Source organism: Urtica dioica, chromosome 5, assembly GCF_054948205.1.
Source record: "Urtica dioica subsp. dioica isolate 48M chromosome 5, U.dioica_male_clone48M_v1_H2, whole genome shotgun sequence".
In the NCBI taxonomy this organism is placed as follows: domain Eukaryota; kingdom Viridiplantae; phylum Streptophyta; class Magnoliopsida; order Rosales; family Urticaceae; genus Urtica; species Urtica dioica.
Window position 1 is genome coordinate 34,122,731 of NC_142760.1, and position 20,635 is coordinate 34,143,365.

The 20,635-nt window shown below is 38.7% G+C and overlaps 2 protein-coding genes and 1 pseudogene across 3 annotated transcripts in view; 1 reads left to right on the forward strand and 2 right to left on the reverse strand.

The window, feature by feature from the left end:
- LOC149398032 (disease resistance protein RPM1-like) overlaps positions 1 to 19,203 on the reverse strand; it is a 73,761-nt gene extending 54,558 nt beyond the window's left edge. Inside the window, exons 1-3 of one of the 2 annotated variants that reach the window (XM_089615721.1) lie at positions 16,268 to 19,203; positions 16,146 to 16,182; positions 15,529 to 15,859 (exon numbers count right to left, since the gene is read on the reverse strand). In XM_089615721.1, coding sequence (XP_089471847.1) covers positions 16,269 to 19,055 — 2,787 coding nt within the window. In that variant the 5' untranslated portion in view covers positions 19,056 to 19,203 and the 3' untranslated portion in view covers positions 15,529 to 15,859; positions 16,146 to 16,182; position 16,268. Of the gene's footprint in view, positions 1 to 15,528; positions 15,860 to 16,145; positions 16,183 to 16,267 lie in introns of those variants that run through there. The other variant, XM_089615722.1, reaches the window with a different exon arrangement.
- On the reverse strand, positions 9,341 to 10,987 carry LOC149398034 (protein NRT1/ PTR FAMILY 6.2-like). The gene is made up of 2 exons (XM_089614703.1): positions 10,493 to 10,987; positions 9,341 to 9,934 (listed from the first exon to the last, which is right to left on the reverse strand). Exons 1-2 carry the CDS (start codon positions 10,722 to 10,724, stop codon positions 9,384 to 9,386), a joined length of 783 nt encoding a protein of 260 aa, XP_089470829.1. The 5' UTR covers positions 10,725 to 10,987; the 3' UTR covers positions 9,341 to 9,383.
- On the forward strand, positions 12,961 to 13,876 carry LOC149398035 (putative sugar phosphate/phosphate translocator At4g32390 pseudogene; annotated as a pseudogene).
- Positions 19,204 to 20,635: the final 1,432 nt, after the last annotated feature.

Sequence of the window (20,635 nt, forward strand, 5' to 3'; positions counted from 1 at the left end):
GACCTAATTATGATGAGCGGATCCACTGAATATTATCTATGTTTACCCTTCATGAATGTCATCAGCTAGTCGGGATTTACTAAATTACCATTTTACCCTTCTAGCTGTTATTCCTCAACTCCTTTGTCGCTTGTGAATAAGTTAGAAACAATGTATTGACGAGGAGCTAACAAGTCACATTGTTTCATCCAAAAAGTCAGGACTCAATTTGGACACTGGCCAGTTCATTTATTCACACTCCAAGGAACAAAGCATGAGGTGACATACATTGCATTTCAGCAATCTTGTACATGAATTCCATATCTATGAGAACTTCACAAAGTTACTCATGACATACTCACAACTTAGTACTTCACCAATAGGCCCTGTTCGGAATCACATAGTGAGTCCGAACTCTGACTTTCTCAAATGAGAATACTAAGGTGTGAAATGACATGTCTCATTTCAGGATTAAGGTAAGCATGATGCAATTCATACATAGTGACTTCGAGACATAAGAGGTTAAATGGTTTGTTCTTATCTTGTCTCTAGAAGTGCACTGGTCAATCCAGTACCTTCGGAAGATACCTAGAAGAACTATAGAGTCTCCAACTCTCAATGCCTCATAACCAGACATCATAGGTTCTTCGAACAATCGTACTGAGGTCAATAGTCCTTTGACCCTAAGATTGCGAATATATCGTTTTAAGCAAACTACGAAGAGTTTGTTCATGCAAATCTACATTTGTCTCTTCGTAAGTTGTTTAGTTTGTTTATGGACTAAAAGACTAAGGTTTTATCATAAAGCTTCAAACAAAGAAAGAATGAATGAACGTTTCAACTTTATTAATGAATGAATAGGCAATTACAAGCAAGAGTCTTTATTACATCAAATGTACAAAATAAAGATTACAATTCTTCTTGTGGGCACCATTGACAACAGGAATTGTTGAATGATTACGACTTTGAGCTTCATTATCACCCTGGAAAGGCGAATAAGGTGGCTGATGCCCTTAGTCGAAAGACTGCCGCAGTAGCTGCGAATCTAGTTGGACAGTCTCCTCAGCTCAAGTCAGAGATAGAAAGATTGGAGATGCAGCTGATCACTGGAAGATTAGCAGCTCTTAATGTGCGACCAACCCTTCTTGAGCAGATAAAAGAGGGACAATACGCGGATGAGTTCTTGCTTGGGAAGATGTTTGACGCCCAAGGGAATCAAGAAGGTGAATTCAAACTCGACGATCGGGAAATGTTGAGATGTAACGGTAAGGTCTGTGTGCCTGCCGATGATGATCTCCGACGCCAATTGCTACAAGAAGCTCATGGGACTCCATATTCGATCCATCCAGGTGCGACGAAAATGTATCAAGATCTCAAGAAGATCTATTGGTGGCCGGGTATGAAGAGAGATGTGGTGACGTTCGTCCAAAAGTGTCTTACATGCCAGCAGATTAAGGCTGAGCATCAAAAACCCGCAGGGATGTTGCAACCCTTGGAAGTTCCACAGTGGAAGTGGGACCAGATCACGATGGATTTCATGTCGGGTTTACCCAGGACTACGACAGGGTATGACGCAGTCTGGGTGATTGTAGACAGGTTGACGAAGTCGGCCCACTTTCTTCCCATAAGGACCACTTATTCAATTGATAGATTAGCTGAGCTATTTATCAAGGAGATAGTGCGCCTGCATGGAGTTCCTTTGTCGATTATTTCAGATCGAGATACTCGATTCACTTCGAGATTTTGGCAACGTCTCCACGATGGCATGGGATCAAGATTGAAGTTCAGTACAGCCTTCCACCCTCAGACTGATGGGCAGAGTGAGCGCACCATTCATATTTTGGAAGATATGTTCCGAGCCAGCGTGTTAGATTTTCAGGGCTCGTGGAGCCGTTACCTTCCTTTGATAGAATTTGCGTATAACAATAGTTATCAAGCGACTATTGGAATGGCGCCGTATGAAGCATTCTATGGAAGGAAATGTCGATCCCCTGTCAACTGGGACGAAGTCGGAGAGAACAAGCTCGTAGGGCCAGAGATGCTAGAGCAAACCACGGAAGCGATCAAGAAGATCCGAGCGAGGATGAAGGCTTCTCAGAATCGTCAGAAGAGCTATGCAGGCTTCTTAGCATTGCCACCGTCAATGTCTCATCTGCATAATGTCTTCCATGTTTCCATGTTAAGGAAATATGTGAAGGACTCTTCTCACGTTCTTCCAGTCCATGAAGTCGAGGTTTCAGAAAATGTACAATATGAGGAGCCAGCAGTTGCAATTCTCGACAGGAAAGAAAAGGTTTTGAGGAACAAAGTAATCCCCTTGGTGAAAGTGCAATGGAAAAGGCACAATGTCGAAGAAGCGACATGGGAACTCGAAGAAGAAATGAAGAAAAAGTACCCATCGCTTTTCTAAGTTTCGAGGACGAAACTACTTTAAGGGGTTAGGGGTTGTGAGACCCGACTTTTGTACACGTCAGCATCTGTAAAAATTTCCTCTCATTAATAAATAAAGGAAATTTTCTTCTCTCTTTATGTGAATGAATTATAAGAATTCACAATAAGGAAATGATGAGTTTCGATAATCCGAATATAAGGAAAGGGATTTTTGAAAGCACTTGAATGTTGGAATAAATTTAAGTGCTTGAGAACGAAGGAAATAATATTTTAGGGTGACGAAATTTTGGAATAGGGATATTCGAGTAAGCCGGATATTATTTTCTGAATAAAATTACTCGGAATATACTCGGAGATTAAAAATCTCAAGAGTGAAAATAAATTCTGAAATCCCTTAAATATATTCTAGATGACGGGAATTAATGAGAATTCTCTCGGTTATTCCTCAAGAATATTTTCAATTAATCAAGGACGAAGTTGTGAAGTTTTTTTTTCTGAAGGGACTTATGTGCAACAAATGAAGGACGAGATTGAAAGAAAAGAGTAAAGATGGGTTGTTTTAAGAGAGACGTGTCAAGTTTTTGTTGGGCCACTTGTACACGTGTGACGTGAGGAGGAGTTGCCGTGTGGCATTTCTTTCTTCTTCTCCTCTCATTTTCGGCCACCTCACCCTCTCACTCTCTTTCTTTTCTTTTCTTCTTCTTCTTTCTCTCTTCTTCTTCTCCTGACCCGCGCGAGACCCACCTGCAACAAGAAAAAAAAATTGTTAGCTCAAATAATCATCATCACCGAGACTCATCATCACCACCCGACCCCGCATCTCTTCTTCTTCCTTTCTTCTTGTCGCGCGCCATCTCCGCCGTGAGTCCCCGTCGCCGTGCGCTTCAGGCTGAGGAGAACGAGACGCCGCCGTGAGCTAGAGGCGAGCACCGACCGAGAGAGGACGCCGGAGAATCAGAGAGAGAGAGCGCCGACGAGTTTGATTTCACGAAAAGAAGTAAGGAATTTCTCTTCCTCGGATTGATTTATGGTTAGGGTTCTAAGATTCGAATTTGGGGGTTTTTGATCCGGGTTGAAGTCAGTAAAATTGATTGGTTTAAAGTGTTTATTGAGCTTCATTATTGATGATTATAGCTTGAGATTGAGGATTGATTTCGAATTTCTTGTTTTGGATTCATTTGGCCGAAAATCTTGATGAACGAGGGTTTGAAGATCTTTTTTTTTTTTGGGCTTCTCGTTCCTGTGTATTATTTAATGATTCTAAGACGTTTTTTAGCTAGTTTGGTGTCCAGGAATTGTTTGAGAATCGCTGTTGGAATTGAAATAATTTTTGGACGAAATTTTGGTGATTATGTGAACATAGCCGTGTGGAATTGTTTTTGGCCGAAAGTCTTTTCTTGTCCAAGTGCTTGTTTTGGCTGTGTGTTTGTTGTGGCTGTGGGCTTGGTTTTGATTCTGTGTGTTCAGCCGAGGCTGGTTAAGTGTTTGTTTGGTTTAGTTCGGGTTTTGGGTCGAGATGTCGGGATTTGGATTTCAGGATTGATTATGAGTTTGAAATTGACTCGTTATCGGGTTCGATGACTTGTTCGCAGATTCAGACAGACGAGCGGGAACTGGCAGAGTCGAAGGCAACGAAGCCGGAATTTGGAATTTTCAAGAAAAGAGTTATCGTAGTTAAAGCTCGATAAACTCGTGAGTTTTTTAAATCGCTTAGTGCGTTTAAATACTCTTGGATTTGATTATGTGATGTATTTCCTGTATTTAAATAAATAATTTATGATTATTTATTTAACAACGTTTAAGAATTTGATTTGATTCGCTTTGGAATTCTCGGTTACTTTTTATTCGGATCAATTTATTTGAGACTCATAAGCATGTTATTGGATTTTATTTCGTATTATTCTCGATACGAAAATACGCGAGTCTTGAATAAGTTTGACTTCCGAAAAACCGGAGAATAATGAATTAAATTCTCGAATTCCGAACCGACTCGAATTTAATCCCGACAACGACCATTATCTTTTCAAGTAGTTCGCTAACTAACGAAGTTTCAACTTCGGATTCTAGTTCTCTCGACGCTCTAGGACGTGCTAAAGGTCTCGGGAAGCGTGTAAAGCAAAGTGTCCTCCGGAATTCATCGAGTTCTCTGACGAACTATTCCGGGTAAGTGGGATTTAAGTTTGAGGCGCCAAAAGGGGAATGGTGCCTAGTAGAATAATTGTTTATGTTTATTCGTTTAATCCTAAAACAAAGAGAAACCCTCAGTTAGACAAGATGACCGAATAAGGCTTCGGCCACTAACTAATAAGATAATAAAATGATAGGGTTAAACGGTTAGCGGGTTAAGAACCTTGAAGCCTTTAAAACTATGTTGAGCTTCTGTTATAGGTTTTACCCCTTCGTCCTGATGAGAGGACAACAGGAGGAGGAAAGACGGTGTCCTCCGGATTCAATCCCGAGAGGAACTATTCTAGGAGAAGGTCCAGCCTCACAGCTGTCGACAACTCCTTCTAAAATACTTAAAGAGCCATACAGTGAAATTAATAATGTTAATGACGGGCTTTATCCCGATAAGATCTCCTCCTGTAATAAGATAGACAGGTAGGCTGTAGACAGCTCCTGTAAAACATAACGAACTCTTGTCGGCAATGTAGCGAGTGGCATTCCCGAAGGCCCTTTAATGGGAAGTCGATGGGTGGCTTCAGGTAAGTCGACGGGTGGCTTACCTGTCCTGAAGGAAATATGAACCCTGGATCGACCAGGGATTGGTGAGGGTTTGATTCCCTCTACCAAACGCGCGCTAAGGCCCTCCTACATGTGCTAGTGGATCCCAGACGTTAAAACTTCGGCCTTCTGAGGGCTAGGCTCAAGTTCTCAGAATGGTTTACTCATCTCTCATGAACGGCTGCGGACTGAAGTGTTGATTGGCCAGTCCACTGATGTAAGGCGTCGGTATGAGTGAGATGGATGAGTTTCTAGGAAGACGGTTGTTAGCCGAATTCCTATATGATTATGTGTTTGATTGTTTTAGAACGGGGTTCTAAAACTGAATATGTCTTTGTTGATTGAATGAGATTTTTGTTATCCTGATTGAATAATGGAACTTCTTTATTCTTCTGAATCTATTATCTGCTGTCATCTACATTTTTATCATCTGCAACTATGCATCTCATGTAGTGCTAGGTTAGATATCCTGCTTACTGAGTCGGTGTGACTCACCCCTTAAATCCCTCTCCTTGTAGATAAAGGAAAAGCTCAGGCGAAGCAGGAGTGCTAGTCAAGGTAGATCTCATGACGACCTATGGCATAGGAAATGTCTTTTTGGGAAAAGGGTATTAGGTTTTTGAAAACCGAGCTTATATGCTCGTGAAAGTTTTATATGGCTTTTGGAAGAACTTTTATTATATCATAACGTTTAGATAATCGGCCCGAACCTCTTTTTACGTTTTGAAACTCGGTTAGCACGATTATGGGCATGTGCTTATGGATAGCAAGCTTGGGTAGTCCGCATTTTTGTAACCCTTTTAAAAGCGAAATTTTTTTTTACCGGTTTTTAGCGGACTAGCTCTAGAAACCTTTGTTATTCCTTATATGTAAATTAAATTTATTTCCGCTGTTTTTCAATAAACGTTTTGTAAATGACGTTTGAAAATATTTTATGTTCATTTCGTTTGAAAATATAAATGGTTATGAAAATGTTACGAGAAAGGTCGCGATCCGATGGCGACGGGTGTCCTGCGGGTCGTGAGAGCGTTGGTCAATAATAGACCAGTATATGGTAAGAAACCCTTTTTTATGTATGTTTGGATCTGTTTTTAGGGTTTGAAAAGTGTAGGGACCACATTGTCTGGTTTTGGTTGGAGTTATGTTTCGATTTCGTAAAGAATCTGAGTAGGGACCACCATTGTTTTGTTGTTTCCTTAGTTTTGAGCGTTAGAAGCTTTAAATACAAAATAATGGGGGGACCAGAGGTGGTGGTTGTCTGTTATTGGTTTTGTGTCCTTTTGAATTTGTTTAGTAGTTGTATTTTAATACTACTTTGGTTGATTTTAATTAAAAATTGTTTGACTATTGTTTCAGTTAAAGGGTCTGGTATGTTCACGTTCAAAGTTCACCATGGGGGTAGAGTGGAAGTAGTGAATGAGCGTTTGACCTACGTTGGTGGTCGGTTTGACTACGTAGTCCACGTAGACGTGGACAGATTGTCGTTGTTGGAGCTAGACAAGATTGTAGAGAAAAATCCTAGATACTCAGCGACTCCCATGTACTATCTGGAACCTTATGGGGAGTTCTTTGCCCTGGACTGTGATCTGAGCCTGTTTATAGCAGTGTCGAAGCTGTATGAGGAGTCTGAAGAACTGAATTTGTATCTTTATCACCCCGTACAAGATGCATCTGTTGTAGAAGAGCCTGGACTATTGCCCCCAGTGCCTGCAGTTAAAGAGTTTGAAGCAGAAGAGGAAGAACAAGTTCAAGACTTTGAAGTGGAAGAGCCTGAAGAAGTTGAAGAATGAGAGCCTGGACAGAGTCAAGTCGTGGATGAGGCACAGAGTCAAGTTGAAGACCCTGAGCATGATGGAGACGTTGAAGTTCTTATCGAAGACTTGACTGAAGCTCAACTTGAATTGAGTCAGAGTCAACCTGAAGACATGACTTACCCTGAACCAGAATTGACTCGGACTCAAACTGAGTAGGGCCAAAATGAAGATCAGTTGGGCCAGACTGAAGTTGATTTGGGTCAGCCTGAAGCAGGGAGTGAACAACATGAGTTGGGCCAGACTGAAGTGGATTTGGGCCAGCCTGAAGCAGGGAGTGAACAACATGAGTTGGGTCAAAGTCAAGTAGATGACTTGGGCCAGAGTCAAGCAGGGAGTGAACAACATGAGTTGGGCCAAAGTCAAGTAGATGACTTGGGCCAGAGTCAAATAGATGACTTGGGCCAGAGTCAAGCAGATGAGTTGGGCCATAGTCAAGCTGATGACTTGGGCCAGAGTGAAGTAAATGAGTTGGGCCATAGTCAAGCTGATGACTTAGGCCAGAGTGAATAAAATCCAGAAGGACTTGATACTTGATTGTTCGAGGACTAAGGCTTGGAGGACTAAGAAAAAGCCTTGGAGATCATTGAAGGCTCTTATGCACACCAATATGCCAGGTTCTGGGACTATGAAGCCGAGTTGAAGAAGACCAATCCAGGAACAGCAATCGAGTTCTTAACAGAGGCAGATGAGGAAGGTAATCCAATATTTAAGAGAGTTTACATTTGCTATGGTGGTTGTAAGGCAGGATTCAAAGCTGGATGTAGGGCAGTGATTGGGTTGGATGGTTGCCACATCAAGGGACACCAAACTGGGCAACTTCTCACGGCCATGGGAATTGATCCTAACAATGGCATGTTCCCTGTTGCCTTTGCTGTTTTGGAGTCAGAGTGTAAAGAGTCTTGGGCATGGTTTCTAAATTATTTGAGAGATGATATCAACATCTACAATGGATACCATTGGACTTTCATAACAGACAAGCAGAAGGGTTTGATAGAGGCACTCAATGGTATGTGGGAGGAGGGTTCTATGCAAGCTGAGCATAGGCATTGTGCTCGTCACTTACAAAGCAATTTCACTCGGGTAAAGTAACTTCTAACACTTTCTATTTTGAATTTTCAAATATGATTTCAGTGGGTTGCAGAAAAAGTTAACACTTTCTTGTTTGGTTGTAAAATTTGGTTAGGTGTTTAAGGGACAGTTCTTGAAACACAAGGTCATGGCCGCAGCCAAGCAGTATTCTGTGGAGAAGTTTCACCAAGAGATGAACTTAATCAAGGATGAGGATGAGGAAGTCTACAACTGGTTGTGTGAGAAGAATCCAGTGCATTGGGCAAGAGCCAACTTCAGAACTACTCCAAGATGTGACATACTCCTTAACAACCTCTGTGAGTGTTTCAATGGTAACAGAGCTATTTTACTAGCTCGACAGAGACCCATATTGTCTATGCTAGAGAGGATTAGGATGTATTTAATGAAGAGGATTACGAAACAACGCCTCGCTGTGGACAAATGGCATGGGGACATAGGACCTAGAATCTTCAAAATCATAGGGAAGAATAGTCCTTGAGTGGTGAAAAAATTGCAGAATGGTGTGGGGATTCATTGTACGTATCAAGTTACAAATATGCATGGTCGCATGTATAGAGTTGACTTGGCATTGAAGTCATGCTCTTGTGGTCGCTTTCAGTTGTCAGGTAATTGTCATGACCTTGAACGTGTATTCATTGCACTGATATTATTCATGTTATTAATCCTTGAATGTGTCAGGTATTCCTTGTGCTCATGCAATCCAGTGCATTTGGCAAAGGGACGAGCAACCAGAGAACTACATTAATAGTGAATGCTACAAGAAGTCAACATACATGAATATCTACAAGCACAAAATCTGTGCAATTAATCCCATGGAGCAGTGGCCCGAGACAGGAAAGACACCTATGGGAATGCCTCCCAACAGAGTAGGACCGGGAAGGCCAAAAAAACTAAGACGACTCGAGCACGATGATGTTGTGCCACCACGTGGGACTAGAATGTGACCAGGAAACATGTCACAGTCAAATGTTCTGGCTGTGGAAAGTATGGCCACAACCTTACTACATGTTTTAGAAGACAACAAAAAAATTTGGTAAGATTGCCATATTAATTGATAAAATTTTCTTAATACAAGTGGTTAATTAATTAGAATATGACGTTACAACCACAAACTAGTAGAACGAAAACAGACAATTAAAGAAACGGAGGACATATAAACAAAGATGAACATGATTTCATTGCAGAGATTACAGCTCATGAGATCATAGAGCTTCCAAAAAAAAAAAAACACACCAAAACGACTGATTGTTGTACATGCTACAAAAAAGAAAAAAGAAAAAAAAAATTACACAATATTACAAAAACCCCAAAGACGTACTTAACCCAATCAGCAGTTTTACAAGATTCCACGTCTTAATTATACATGTCTAAAAAATAAACCCTTGACTAGCATTTTTCGTAATTATCATTTCCATTCTCATTCTCACTACTGATCATTTGCAAGGCAGGTTTGGGCTTAGGGTTATTGGCTCTGTACCACTTAGCACAAACCACATAGGCCACGAAGTTGACGAGGCCCAGTACGGTGAGAAGGGCGTAGAAGCAATCGAGCCGGCCGTGGTTGATGTCATCGGCGAGCCAGCCTTGGCCGTCGTGGCTTCCCGTGACCCTCTTCACCACCGAAACCAAGAAGCTGCTCACGAAGAAGCCGAGAGAGAGCGTCGTGAGGAACAAACCCGTGCTCATTGTCTTCATTCCCTTCGGGGACTGAGTTATGAAGAAGTCGAGCTGACCCGTGTATATGAACGCCTCGCCCGACCCAACCAAAAAGAATTGTGGGATCAAGAGGAACACGCTTATCGGGAGCGTCGCTCCGGCTGTTGAGGAGGCCGTGGATTTTGCCACCGAGAGCCTCTTCATCTCTGTCACCGCCGCGGCTGCCATTCCTAGGGTTGATAAGACGAGGCCTATTGCGATTCTTTGTAGGTTTGTGAAGCCTATAGGAAATTAAAAGAAAGAAAATATAATTATAAAAGATTAAGTAGGGTTTAAGTGGGGAATTGAATATGTCTAAAAGAAGTAATGTATTCCAATGGTCTAGTTGGCATTCAGAAAGTATAGTAAATCGTCAAAATTAGCTAGAACTACGTGACAAGTTTTCATTGCATTCTCATAGAGTAATTTGACATAAAAAAAAAATCAATTTAATTTTTAAAGTAGTCACATATTTCATATAAAAATAGGACATCTTCCTAATTGAGCTAACTGGATTAGAATTTTAACTTTAGTTGCTTATCATGTCAATCAATAAACTTAATATGCATATAATACAAATTAGTTATCCAGCAGGTCAAGAACTAGCTAGAATTCGTTATTGTAGAATCTCAATTTAGACTATGGTAGTTAACATCATGACCTAATAATAAGTTGTGCAAATAAAATTGCTTTGTAAGTAAGGTGGAGTTTACTAGACCATGCATCCATGTTGTGATTGATTTATATAATATATGCACGAACATCTACACTAAATCATAAATGTTTATATATGAACATACCTTGTTTTCCAGTCCATTTCTTGGAGAGAGGCATGATGACACGGTCGTAGACAACAATGGTGATCATAATGGCGGCGACAAAGAAGACAGTGAGAGAGCCGGCCGGGATTTGGAAGGACCCGACGGAGCGTTCCATGGTGGAAGCTTGTTCGACGGAGAAAGTGATCATCTGAGCGTAAGTGGTCCAGAACAGAATGGTGGTCGCCCATATCGGAAGCAACCTTATCATCATCTTCACTTCCTCCACTTTCGTCACCGAGCAAAGCTTCCATGGATTCCGAGTCGACACATTCCCGTTCACCTCAAAGTCTCCTTGTTCCACTATAGATGCCTTGTCCAAGAACCTACAAGGCCAAAAATCAATATTTATTCATTTCCATACACTACTAAAGAATTTGAATTTTTTGTGATAAATTTTGTTGCAACAATTCTAAATTTCTAATACTAAAAATACTATGTTTATTCACTTCCAAATGACCAAACAAAATACTTTTACCACAATTATTTTTTCCTTCACAAAAGTTGTAGATTTATAGCTAATGAACTATACATTCCCTCACCATAAATTAATCCATCGTAACAGAAAATATTTGTAGCAAAAAAAAAAAATCATCACTAATTAATAATAATAGTTTATTAGTTTCATGAATAACTTTTTTTTCTTATGAATGATCACAAACTAAAAATATAACTAATTATATGGTTAATTGTCTTACTAAAATTTGCAACAAATTTATCACACCGAATATATTAGGGTTACTAAAAGTAGTCATTTTGTCACACCAAAAAAAAAACCTACCAAAAGTTGTAACAAATAAAAAAAAATAAATAAAAAACACTACTACAAATTTAAACTTGCTAAAACAAAGTTTGAATATAAAAAATGCAGAAAAAACTATCGTGTACCATATTCATACACCAACCATAATTCAAGGGCAAAAGTATCATTTATTAATTTTCTACGAGTTAAAAATAAGAAAACAAGAAGTTCAAGTTTGTTTTTTGTGTTATAACATAGCCATTTGGGTGAAGACTGAGACATCAATGATTGTGTGCAACCAAATCGGGAGAAGTCTAACGATGCAATTGAAAGTAGATATACGCATTTCGAATCACAAAAAAAAGCCCGTGTCGGAATTTGGAAATAAATAATGACGAAAAGCAGAATATAAAGTAAGCTCGTGGCTGTTTGTATTATGATCGCTCAGAAACAGTACAAAGATATTAACTTGGAGATAAGAATCGAAAATAGAATCAAAAGTAACATGCCCGACATATGGGCTTGATTGTCTTATATCTATAGTCTGGGAGGTGAGGTAATTGTGAGCTCCGGACTGTTAGGGACACATCGTGTGTCAGTTGGGACTCACTATTTCGTCTTGGGACACATGTCGTTGGAGACCTATTCGTATGAAAAGCGGTTACGGATCGATCGGGCTGACGAGCTTTGTATCTCCGGATCTTCGCGGAGCGGTTATCTCGAACCGGTATTTGAATCTTATGACGGGCAGGCGTAATACCTGAACCTGCTAGCCCTCGAAAATAGCTTTGTCAATGACGACGCTGTGACGATGATGACAACACAACATATTTCTCAGATTTTTGTTTCTATTTTCAAATTTTTTGGGTCTATGAAAAGAAGTATCGCATTTTTGTGTTTATTTGTGTTAATGTTAGTAACTGAAACGGTAGAAAAATAATATTTCGCTATTTAGTTTTAATTTTTGTCCAAATTTGTGTTAATGTCGGTATATTTGTGTTATTGCGGGTATATTTATATTTATTTGTGTTAATTTTGGTAAATTTATTGTAGAACAATGCCTGAATAAATTTAGAAATTATGACGCAACTTTCGAGCGTCACGGTAAAGCTTTCGATCAGATCGGCGGTGAAGATCTCGTAATATTTTTTTTATATTTTTAGGGAATTATTTTAATCTATTAATGGAAGAGTTATTTATTATAATGTTTTTCATTTATTTATTTTATTTTTATTAATTAATTTATATTTGGTAACTGTTTATTTTAATGAAAAGTATTTTTATCTAATTAAATTAATTAATGTAGTTTATTGACTAATTCGTAAAATAAATTAAATGTTGACTAGTTTGTCAAAATTAATTTTTTTATTGGCTATTTTACTCCCATCAAATACATGTATATAAACTCTGTTACGCCCAATTTAAGAGGAAAACAAGAAGTTTTTTTTGTTTTTTTGTTTTTATTTTTGTTTTTATTTTTATTTTTTATTTTTTTTTATTTTATTTTTTTTTTTTATCAAAAAGGAAACAAGAAGTTCAGGTTTGTTTTTATGTGTTATAACTTATAACATCGATGATTGTGTGCAACCAAATCGGGAGAAGTGTAACGATGCAATTGAAAGCAGATGTACACATTTCAAATCACAAAAATAAATCCCCAAATCCTAGGGCTAGGGTTTAACTCTGCGAATCTCGCCGGAGAAAAGCGATGGGCCACGGCGGAGCAATGTCGGAATCGGTGGCGAAGAAGGTTCTCCACTCCTACGCCTACGTCGGAATCTGGATCTTCCTCTCCTTCACAGTCATCGTCTACAACAAGTACATCCTCGATCCCAAGCTCTTCAACTGGCCATTCCCAATCTCTCTCACCATGATCCACATGGCGTTCTGCTCAACCCTAGCTTACCTCATCATCAACGTCTTCAAGCTCGTCGAGCCTGTTTCCATGTCGCGCGAGCTTTTTCAATTCCTGGGGAGTGTTTCTCCAATTGATGGCTGTCGCTTTCGAAGCCACGAGTCTTGTTCTGATTCAGATCCTCTTGAACGCTAAAGGCATCAGCTTGAAGCCCCGGTGCTGAGAGCGACCTCGAGCTTCCACATCGACTGGTTCGTCTTCGGCACGATTCTCTGTGCGCGTTCGCGCTCAATCTTGCTGTGTTCCTCCTCGTCGGAAAGACCTCGGCTTCTCATAGCCTTCTCGTGATCAAGGACACGGTCACGGCGATGAACTTGTTTGGCTACGGCTTGGCTTTCAGCGGTGTCGGGTATTACAACCACTCGAAGCTCAAGAGCTTGAAGGCCACGGAGGCTCAGAAGAAGGAACAGAACGATGAGGAAGAAGAAGCAGGAAAGTTGCTTGAGGAACTCGACGCCGGCGTAGAAATCGGAGCTGCTAAGAAGAGTGAGACCCAAGATTGATCAATTCTGTTATCGCTGTTGTTTTAATTATTATTAACTTTTGAATTTTTTTATATTTTTTTGTCGGTCATGATGTTGATTTATGTCTCTAATTATGGCCAGTCTTTACATTTACAGTATTTACGAGCGAGTGAATTAGAGATCATTACTGTGAACTTTAGTACTATGATATATGAATGAATTAGAAGATTTATGTTTCCGTTGCTTTCTTCAAGTCTTTTTTATGGTCTTTTGGTTCTGAAATGTTACTGAAGAACTTGTAGAACAATGGTAGCTCTATGTGTGGCGTTATTATTCGAGTATAAAAGTTACATCACATAGTTCTATCAATCTACATTACATTTGTCTTTAAACTTGTAATTTACGTTCCTCTGTACTTGCAATCAATTTCTGGCTTTCGAATCCTTGTCCACAAAGTTAGTCCTCAGATGGAAACACATGGTATGGCTTACTCTGCTCCATAAATTTCTCTTAGATCCATGAGTTACGGACTTTTATTTATTTATTTATTAATTTTTTTTTTGCATTGCTCTGATGATTTCTACATTTATTCATTCGTTAAATATTCAAGTATCCAATGAGTGATTTATTGATTAGAGTTTGCAATATGGTGTGGTCGTGGTATTATTTTAGAAAATTCATGTACACCTCGGGAATTTCCTTCATGTGACTCTGGCGACTTTGTTCTCTAGTTATTTTTCTTTTGTTTTAATGGTTGGGATCAATTTTTTTTCCTTTTAATTTCACTCAAATTCATCTAATTATTTGGGGTGGGTGTGCTTATCACCGAAATAGTTTTACTTATTCTTTGCCTCAAGTTCTCAAAATTGATGTAGCGAGAAAAAAGAAAACGAAGATGAGTGGAATTAGAGGAAATCGGTGTCGCATTTGTATTAACCAGAATGTCTCAATGTGCTTTTTTGTAAGTATTAAAAAATCCTTGATCTTTCATTATTTAAAAAAAAAAAAAACCTTGATCCTTTGCCTTAGTCTTTTTTCATGCAACATGATTAGACCATAAAACCTTATGAAATTATAATTAATTATGCGCCACTTGATGAAAACTCACCAATGTAGTAGTTACACATGAGTGTCTCGGTTAGCTTTCTTAGCAGATACCCGCGTGTCTTATTTGCTGTTAAATTGGTTAATAGAGATGCATTTAGTAAGAACTTATCAAGAGAAATTTCTTAAGGAATAGACGATGTTGCATGAAATTATTTTTTTGAGTCGATAGTGTTGAATTTCGATCTCAATGTATATCTTTATTGACTAGGACAAATATGCTCTCAATACACAAATGCAGAACTGCAAAACCCCAATTTTACAACGAAAAGATTTAAAAAATTTAAAACACAAAAAATTCATGCAATAAAATATAAATGACGTAAAACTAACTTACATGATGTCTATTTTTCGGGGTATGAAAACTTGATCAATTTTTAAACTCTTTCAAACATATATGTTATGATCTATAATTTCTAGAAACATTTGAAGAGTTATCAACTATTCTCATCTCATCTGTCATTTCTTCACAAACATCAAATCTATTTTTTTAACATCTCATCTTATCTCTCAGAATATATATACTCAAGTTCTGTTTATTGTTAATGATAAACTTGAATGAAAAAGGACACAAGTACAAATTATTATGAACTTCATAAAAAATATTTTTTACCAAGTATATATTCTGGTGCACTATTGACATAGTTAAAAAAAAAAAAAAAATTCTGTGAGCTTCAGAGGAACATAAAATATCTAATGCTTTCCTTTCAAGCCAAATGGTATACGACTGAAGTTTTTACCCAGACATATATCAATATGAGAGAAACCAATTTGCAGGTGATCTCCATTTTTTCATGTTGATTTATATCTGTATATTTGTATATTTTTCAAGTCTTAAAACTTAGTAGAATGAGTAGAAAAAAAAAACAATTAAAAAAAAGGTCTCATTAAAACCTCTCAAGATCAAACCCAATGGGAAAATCTCGATAGAGCTTTGAGTACCTTGAAATATCATTGCTGAAAAATTACTTAATCTTCAAGTTCATCTTGGCATCACATAGAACATAGCCATCTCAAGCTACAACACTGATAAAATAAATAAAACACACATTGTTTCAAGCCGAGAATAAATAATCAAAGACGCATTGATCAGAGACGCCCTAATGTTCAGCATTCCACGCTCCCTGGTGAAAACAGTTTGAGGAAAATTAAAAACAAGTTCCAAAAAGAAGTAGTGTCAAGTGAAAGAATCTATTACAACGAAAAATTGAGTATGAAGTTAACTTAATCAGGCAGCTGAATAAATATATAAGAAACAAAGACAAATTATAAAAGCAGTGTTAAATGTTAATTCTTTTCGTTGGGCTGTTGAAACTGGCTTTTATTCGCTCTGTTATTATGCAAGTGCTTGAATCGTGAAATGTAAATAATTAAGACATATATGAAGTTGGTGAAAAAATATTTGGATACCTCATAACGCTGTGATCAGCGATGACGTCCAATTTCCCTGGAAAAAAAATTAAATATATTGAATATAACATCAAGTTCATTTCAAGCAAATTGAAATTTCAATATATTGAAACGTTGCTTACGTCATTGTTGTTCCTCTAGAAGTTGCAAAAGCTCTGTGCTACCAAGTTTGTAAAAACGATACTTGAGCCCTTTGCCTTGGTAGTAACCAAACTCGATCGAAGATATGTGCTGAATCTTGCAGTACTCAGAGCCTCCGTGGGGTTGTAGAGCCTTCACAAATTCCTTTGGCATATCAGAAACTCTAAGGGATTTAAGTTTTGTTAGGTGTTGAAGACTGCCTGGAATTTCCTTCATCAGTTCGGAAGTTCCGATGTCTAACTTCTCGAGAAGAGGAAGTGCTCCGCTTTCAAACCTAATAACCTTTGGTCCTTTTAAACTCCATAAACAAAGTGTCTTCAGCTTTGGAAACCCGCCTTCCTCAAACAGCAATTCCGCTCCGTCGTATGCCTTTAACATATTAAGGTATTCCAAATTGGGCAAACCTTTGAGGCATTTCAGCGGCTCGTCGACTAACCTCGAGAAACGTAACACAAGACCCTGCAAATTCTGAAGCTCAGAAATCCAAGTCGGCAGTTGCTGTAGTCGACAATTCAGTTGGAGATATCGCAAACGAAGAGGAGTAGACGAAATGCAATTCAAATTTAACACCTCTTTATTGTTGATTGAGGTTAGAAATAACTCTTCAAGGTCTTTCATTTTTTCAATAGACTCACAAAGGACTTTACACATCTCTGCACCCACTTTTGAAATGCCAAAATGTTTCAGTTTACTCAGCCTTCGTAGCTCTTTTATGAAACCAACATCACCTTCCACTCTAGATAGTGTTTGTAACTCTTCCAAATTTCCAATCCCTTCATGCATCCTCACACCAACATATGATTTGACACTATATTTTATTTTAGAGTCCCAAAAGCCACAATAAAGATGACGCAATTTATGCAGTTTGTTGATCTCACGTGGCAGCTCCCGCACTAAAGTATCATAGACATCCAGTGTTTGCAGATTATGTAGCTTTCCGATGGACTTCGGGAGAGTCTTGACTTTTGAGCCTCTCAGATTTAGGTATTTAAGGTGTAACAAATACCCTATATCTGACACATTATCAACTGGAGCACCTTGAAAATCAACAACCTTCAACAATTTACATTTTTTTAATAGACCAACTACAAAAGAATCCGAGACGTCACTAGTGTTAACAAGAACAGCCGAGCGAATCTTCATATCACAAAAACTTTCCAAAAAATTCTCTGTAGTGTTGTGAATTTTCAAACGCCGACCCTTCTTTTCAAAACTCGGCTTATTTTTGTCAAATAATTGATAAAAACCCAAATCACTAGCTCTCTTTTGGATTACGTCTAGTATCAAATCATGCACTTTACAATATCTAACAGATCCATATCGCAACTCAAATGAAACCAAGTTTCTACTGATAAGCTCTGTCATGTACTCGCCAGCGATTAGTTCCAACGATTTGTCTTTTCTCGACTCAATGAAGCCTTCGGCAATCCAAATTTTGCATAATCTTTTTTCCTCAATGAAAAAGTCTTCCGGGAAAACACCAAAGTACAAGAAGCACAATTTAATATGGTATGGCAAATCATGATAGCTGAGCGAGAGAACTTTTGAAACACTTGAGAGCTCACGTTGTTCTTCAAATTCACAACTGAGATTGTCGAGTACTCTTTTCCATTCTTCTTTGCAAAGCTCCTTTTTCGACAACAAACCAGCGACGGCAACAACCGCAAGTGGCAATCCTTGGCATTTACTTAATACTTCAAGAGACAAATTTTCCAACTCAGGTGGACAACCTGAAAGTGGAAATGCTTTTCTACAAAATAGTTCCCACGCTTGCTCTGTAGACCAAGTCTTCATCGCTTTGACAAACATTCCCCATGATTCTGACTTAAAGGAATCTACGACTTTAGAATTACGAGTCGTGACGAGAATCCTACAACCATTGCTAGTACAAGGAAAAGCATGCTGTATGACACTCCAGAAATCAGTTTGCCAAACATCGTCAAAAACGATCACGTACCTCTTTTCCACTAGAGAGCTTCTCAAGAGAGTGAGCGCTTGTTCAACGCTGGCCATTTCTCCCCCAGATGAGCAGATCTCAGCCATTAGCATCTTGAGAATCTTGTCGATGTCGTAGGATTGGGACACAGTGACCCAAACATGAATGTCAAAGCATCCTTTTTCTTTAACATCATTGTATACTTTCTTGGCGAGAGTAGTTTTTCCGATCCCACCTTCTCCCACAAATGAAACCACCGTACGCTCAGACGAACCTTCCACCAAAGTAGTGACCAGCTCCGCCGACACAGATCCAATGCCAACAAGCTCATTGTCTTCAAGAAAGAGCGAACCGATGCGAGGGTCGACGCGTGAATTCCCTTCCCCGCCACTTGATCCGCCTTGCTCGAAGGGTCTCAGCCCGTACTTCAGACCACTGTCTTTGATTTTTTGCAATGAATCTTCAATTTCTTGAATCTCAGAGGCTAAGTGATGCCGTGTTTTCAGGGTCTTGAAGATGTGAGCTGGCTTGCGCAGAGAGCCGATGAAACCGACTTCACTTTGACGGCGCTGCTCGGCGTAATAAGTGTATTCGTCGACGACGTCTTCGATGCGCTCGGCTTCGTCTCTGAGCTGTCTCAGCCACTCATTCGTGGCGTCGCTGAGCTCTCCTTTGGCAGACTTGGCTTCGGCGTCACGGAGAAGAGGCTGGAGGATCTTCAACTCCTTTTGAAGACTGTTGACTTTCTTGTGAACTTCTTTCAAAGACTTGGCTTCATCGATCAGAAGATCAAGCAGTTTCTCAATTACAGGACTCAGAAACGTCTCTGCCATTGTTAACCCTAAACTGATACAGATTTTATCTGATCTACATAAAACCTTTCAAAGTTTAGAGATTTGTGTGTGTGTGTGTGTGTGTTTTTTTTTTTTTTTTTTTTTTTTTTTAAATGGTCTTCTAGAGAGAAAGTGAGTATATGATCAATGGTGCATAAGAAACCGTGTTACGTTTTTTGTTTTATTTGTTTGTGACTTTGTATACACCTCTTTATTCATTATTGCAGTGTCGGCGTGTTTGCTTATAATATATATAACGTGGGGTCAAAATTATTGGCTCAAGTGGTTCGGTTTTTTCCTTTGGCCGTATTTCAACGACAATTTCCAACCCGGCTTTTCTAAACATCATTAGTATGTATACTTGTAACAAAGTATTATCTATTTGTCTCGGCTGTATTATAAAGTTTAATTGAATTGATATTCAACAAAATTTTTAATTCACTTCATCAGCTTCTTTGATCATCATAAATAACATAATAAATAGTAGAGGGAATGAAGAAAGTTACAGTGGTGAGAGACGCAACTCATTACTTCTGATTTTCTGTAATTTCCAGGATCATGAGGTCAATGGAACATGTGCAATAAAAGAAGTTAGAAAAATAATCCCAATAATTAAATTCCAAATTAATTTAAATATGCTAACTTGATATATAAATAAACATCTGCTGCCACTAGTTGTTTCAATCCATTTTTTTTCCTCTTTCTATTTCAAGTTGTTTCTCAACCCACACGCTATAACGGACTTTGAGATAACTCCCACAAGAAAGTGTATTAATTCAAAGACTGTTTTTAACGGAACTCAAAGGCTGTTTTTGACGGAACTTATACGTAGGCCTTCCCTAAACAATTAATACACCGCTGGACTCTGCGAACTTTCATGTACCGAAATTATGTAGCAAAATCCCAAACCTATTTTATTAACACGGCTAAACTACAATGTATTAAAAAATACATTTTTTTTATCACATGTCGTAAGAAAATAAATAAACGGAATATAGCGCAACAAGAGAAGCCGATAAAAAAAACATCATTGAAACTCCAAATGGAATTTGGACTTGCAAACTATTCTGTAAAAAAAATAATAATAATAAAAAAATCTTGAGACCCTGTGTTCTCTTATACTAAAAAGAGTTGATAGTGTCCTGTTAAACGGCCAATTTCACCTTTATCTTCAAGATTGCTCTTCTTGCAATTGAGGCTTGAGGGATTCCAAGCCGAGAACATTATATGAATGTCATTCTCTTAAATCACTTCAGTTCTTCAACAACCCGACGCCAGAGAACTAATCATCTTTGACATTCCAGTCGGAGACGATAGCTTTATACTCCTCGTGCCTCTCAAAGATCACCATAGACACGAACTTATAACTCTTCACTTCAAATGGCCAAGTCGAGCCCGCTTCCCGTGTTCGAAAGCAGCACTAGCATTGAGAAATCCGATTAAGAGAGACTCTTTGAGACTCCTTCTCAAGCCTCGGAACATACCATAGAGCTATAACAAACGCCGTTTCTCTCGGGCATTTCGTCGAACATTTTGCGTGCTTTGCCGATAAGTCTATTTTTATCGACAATAGGCGAAAA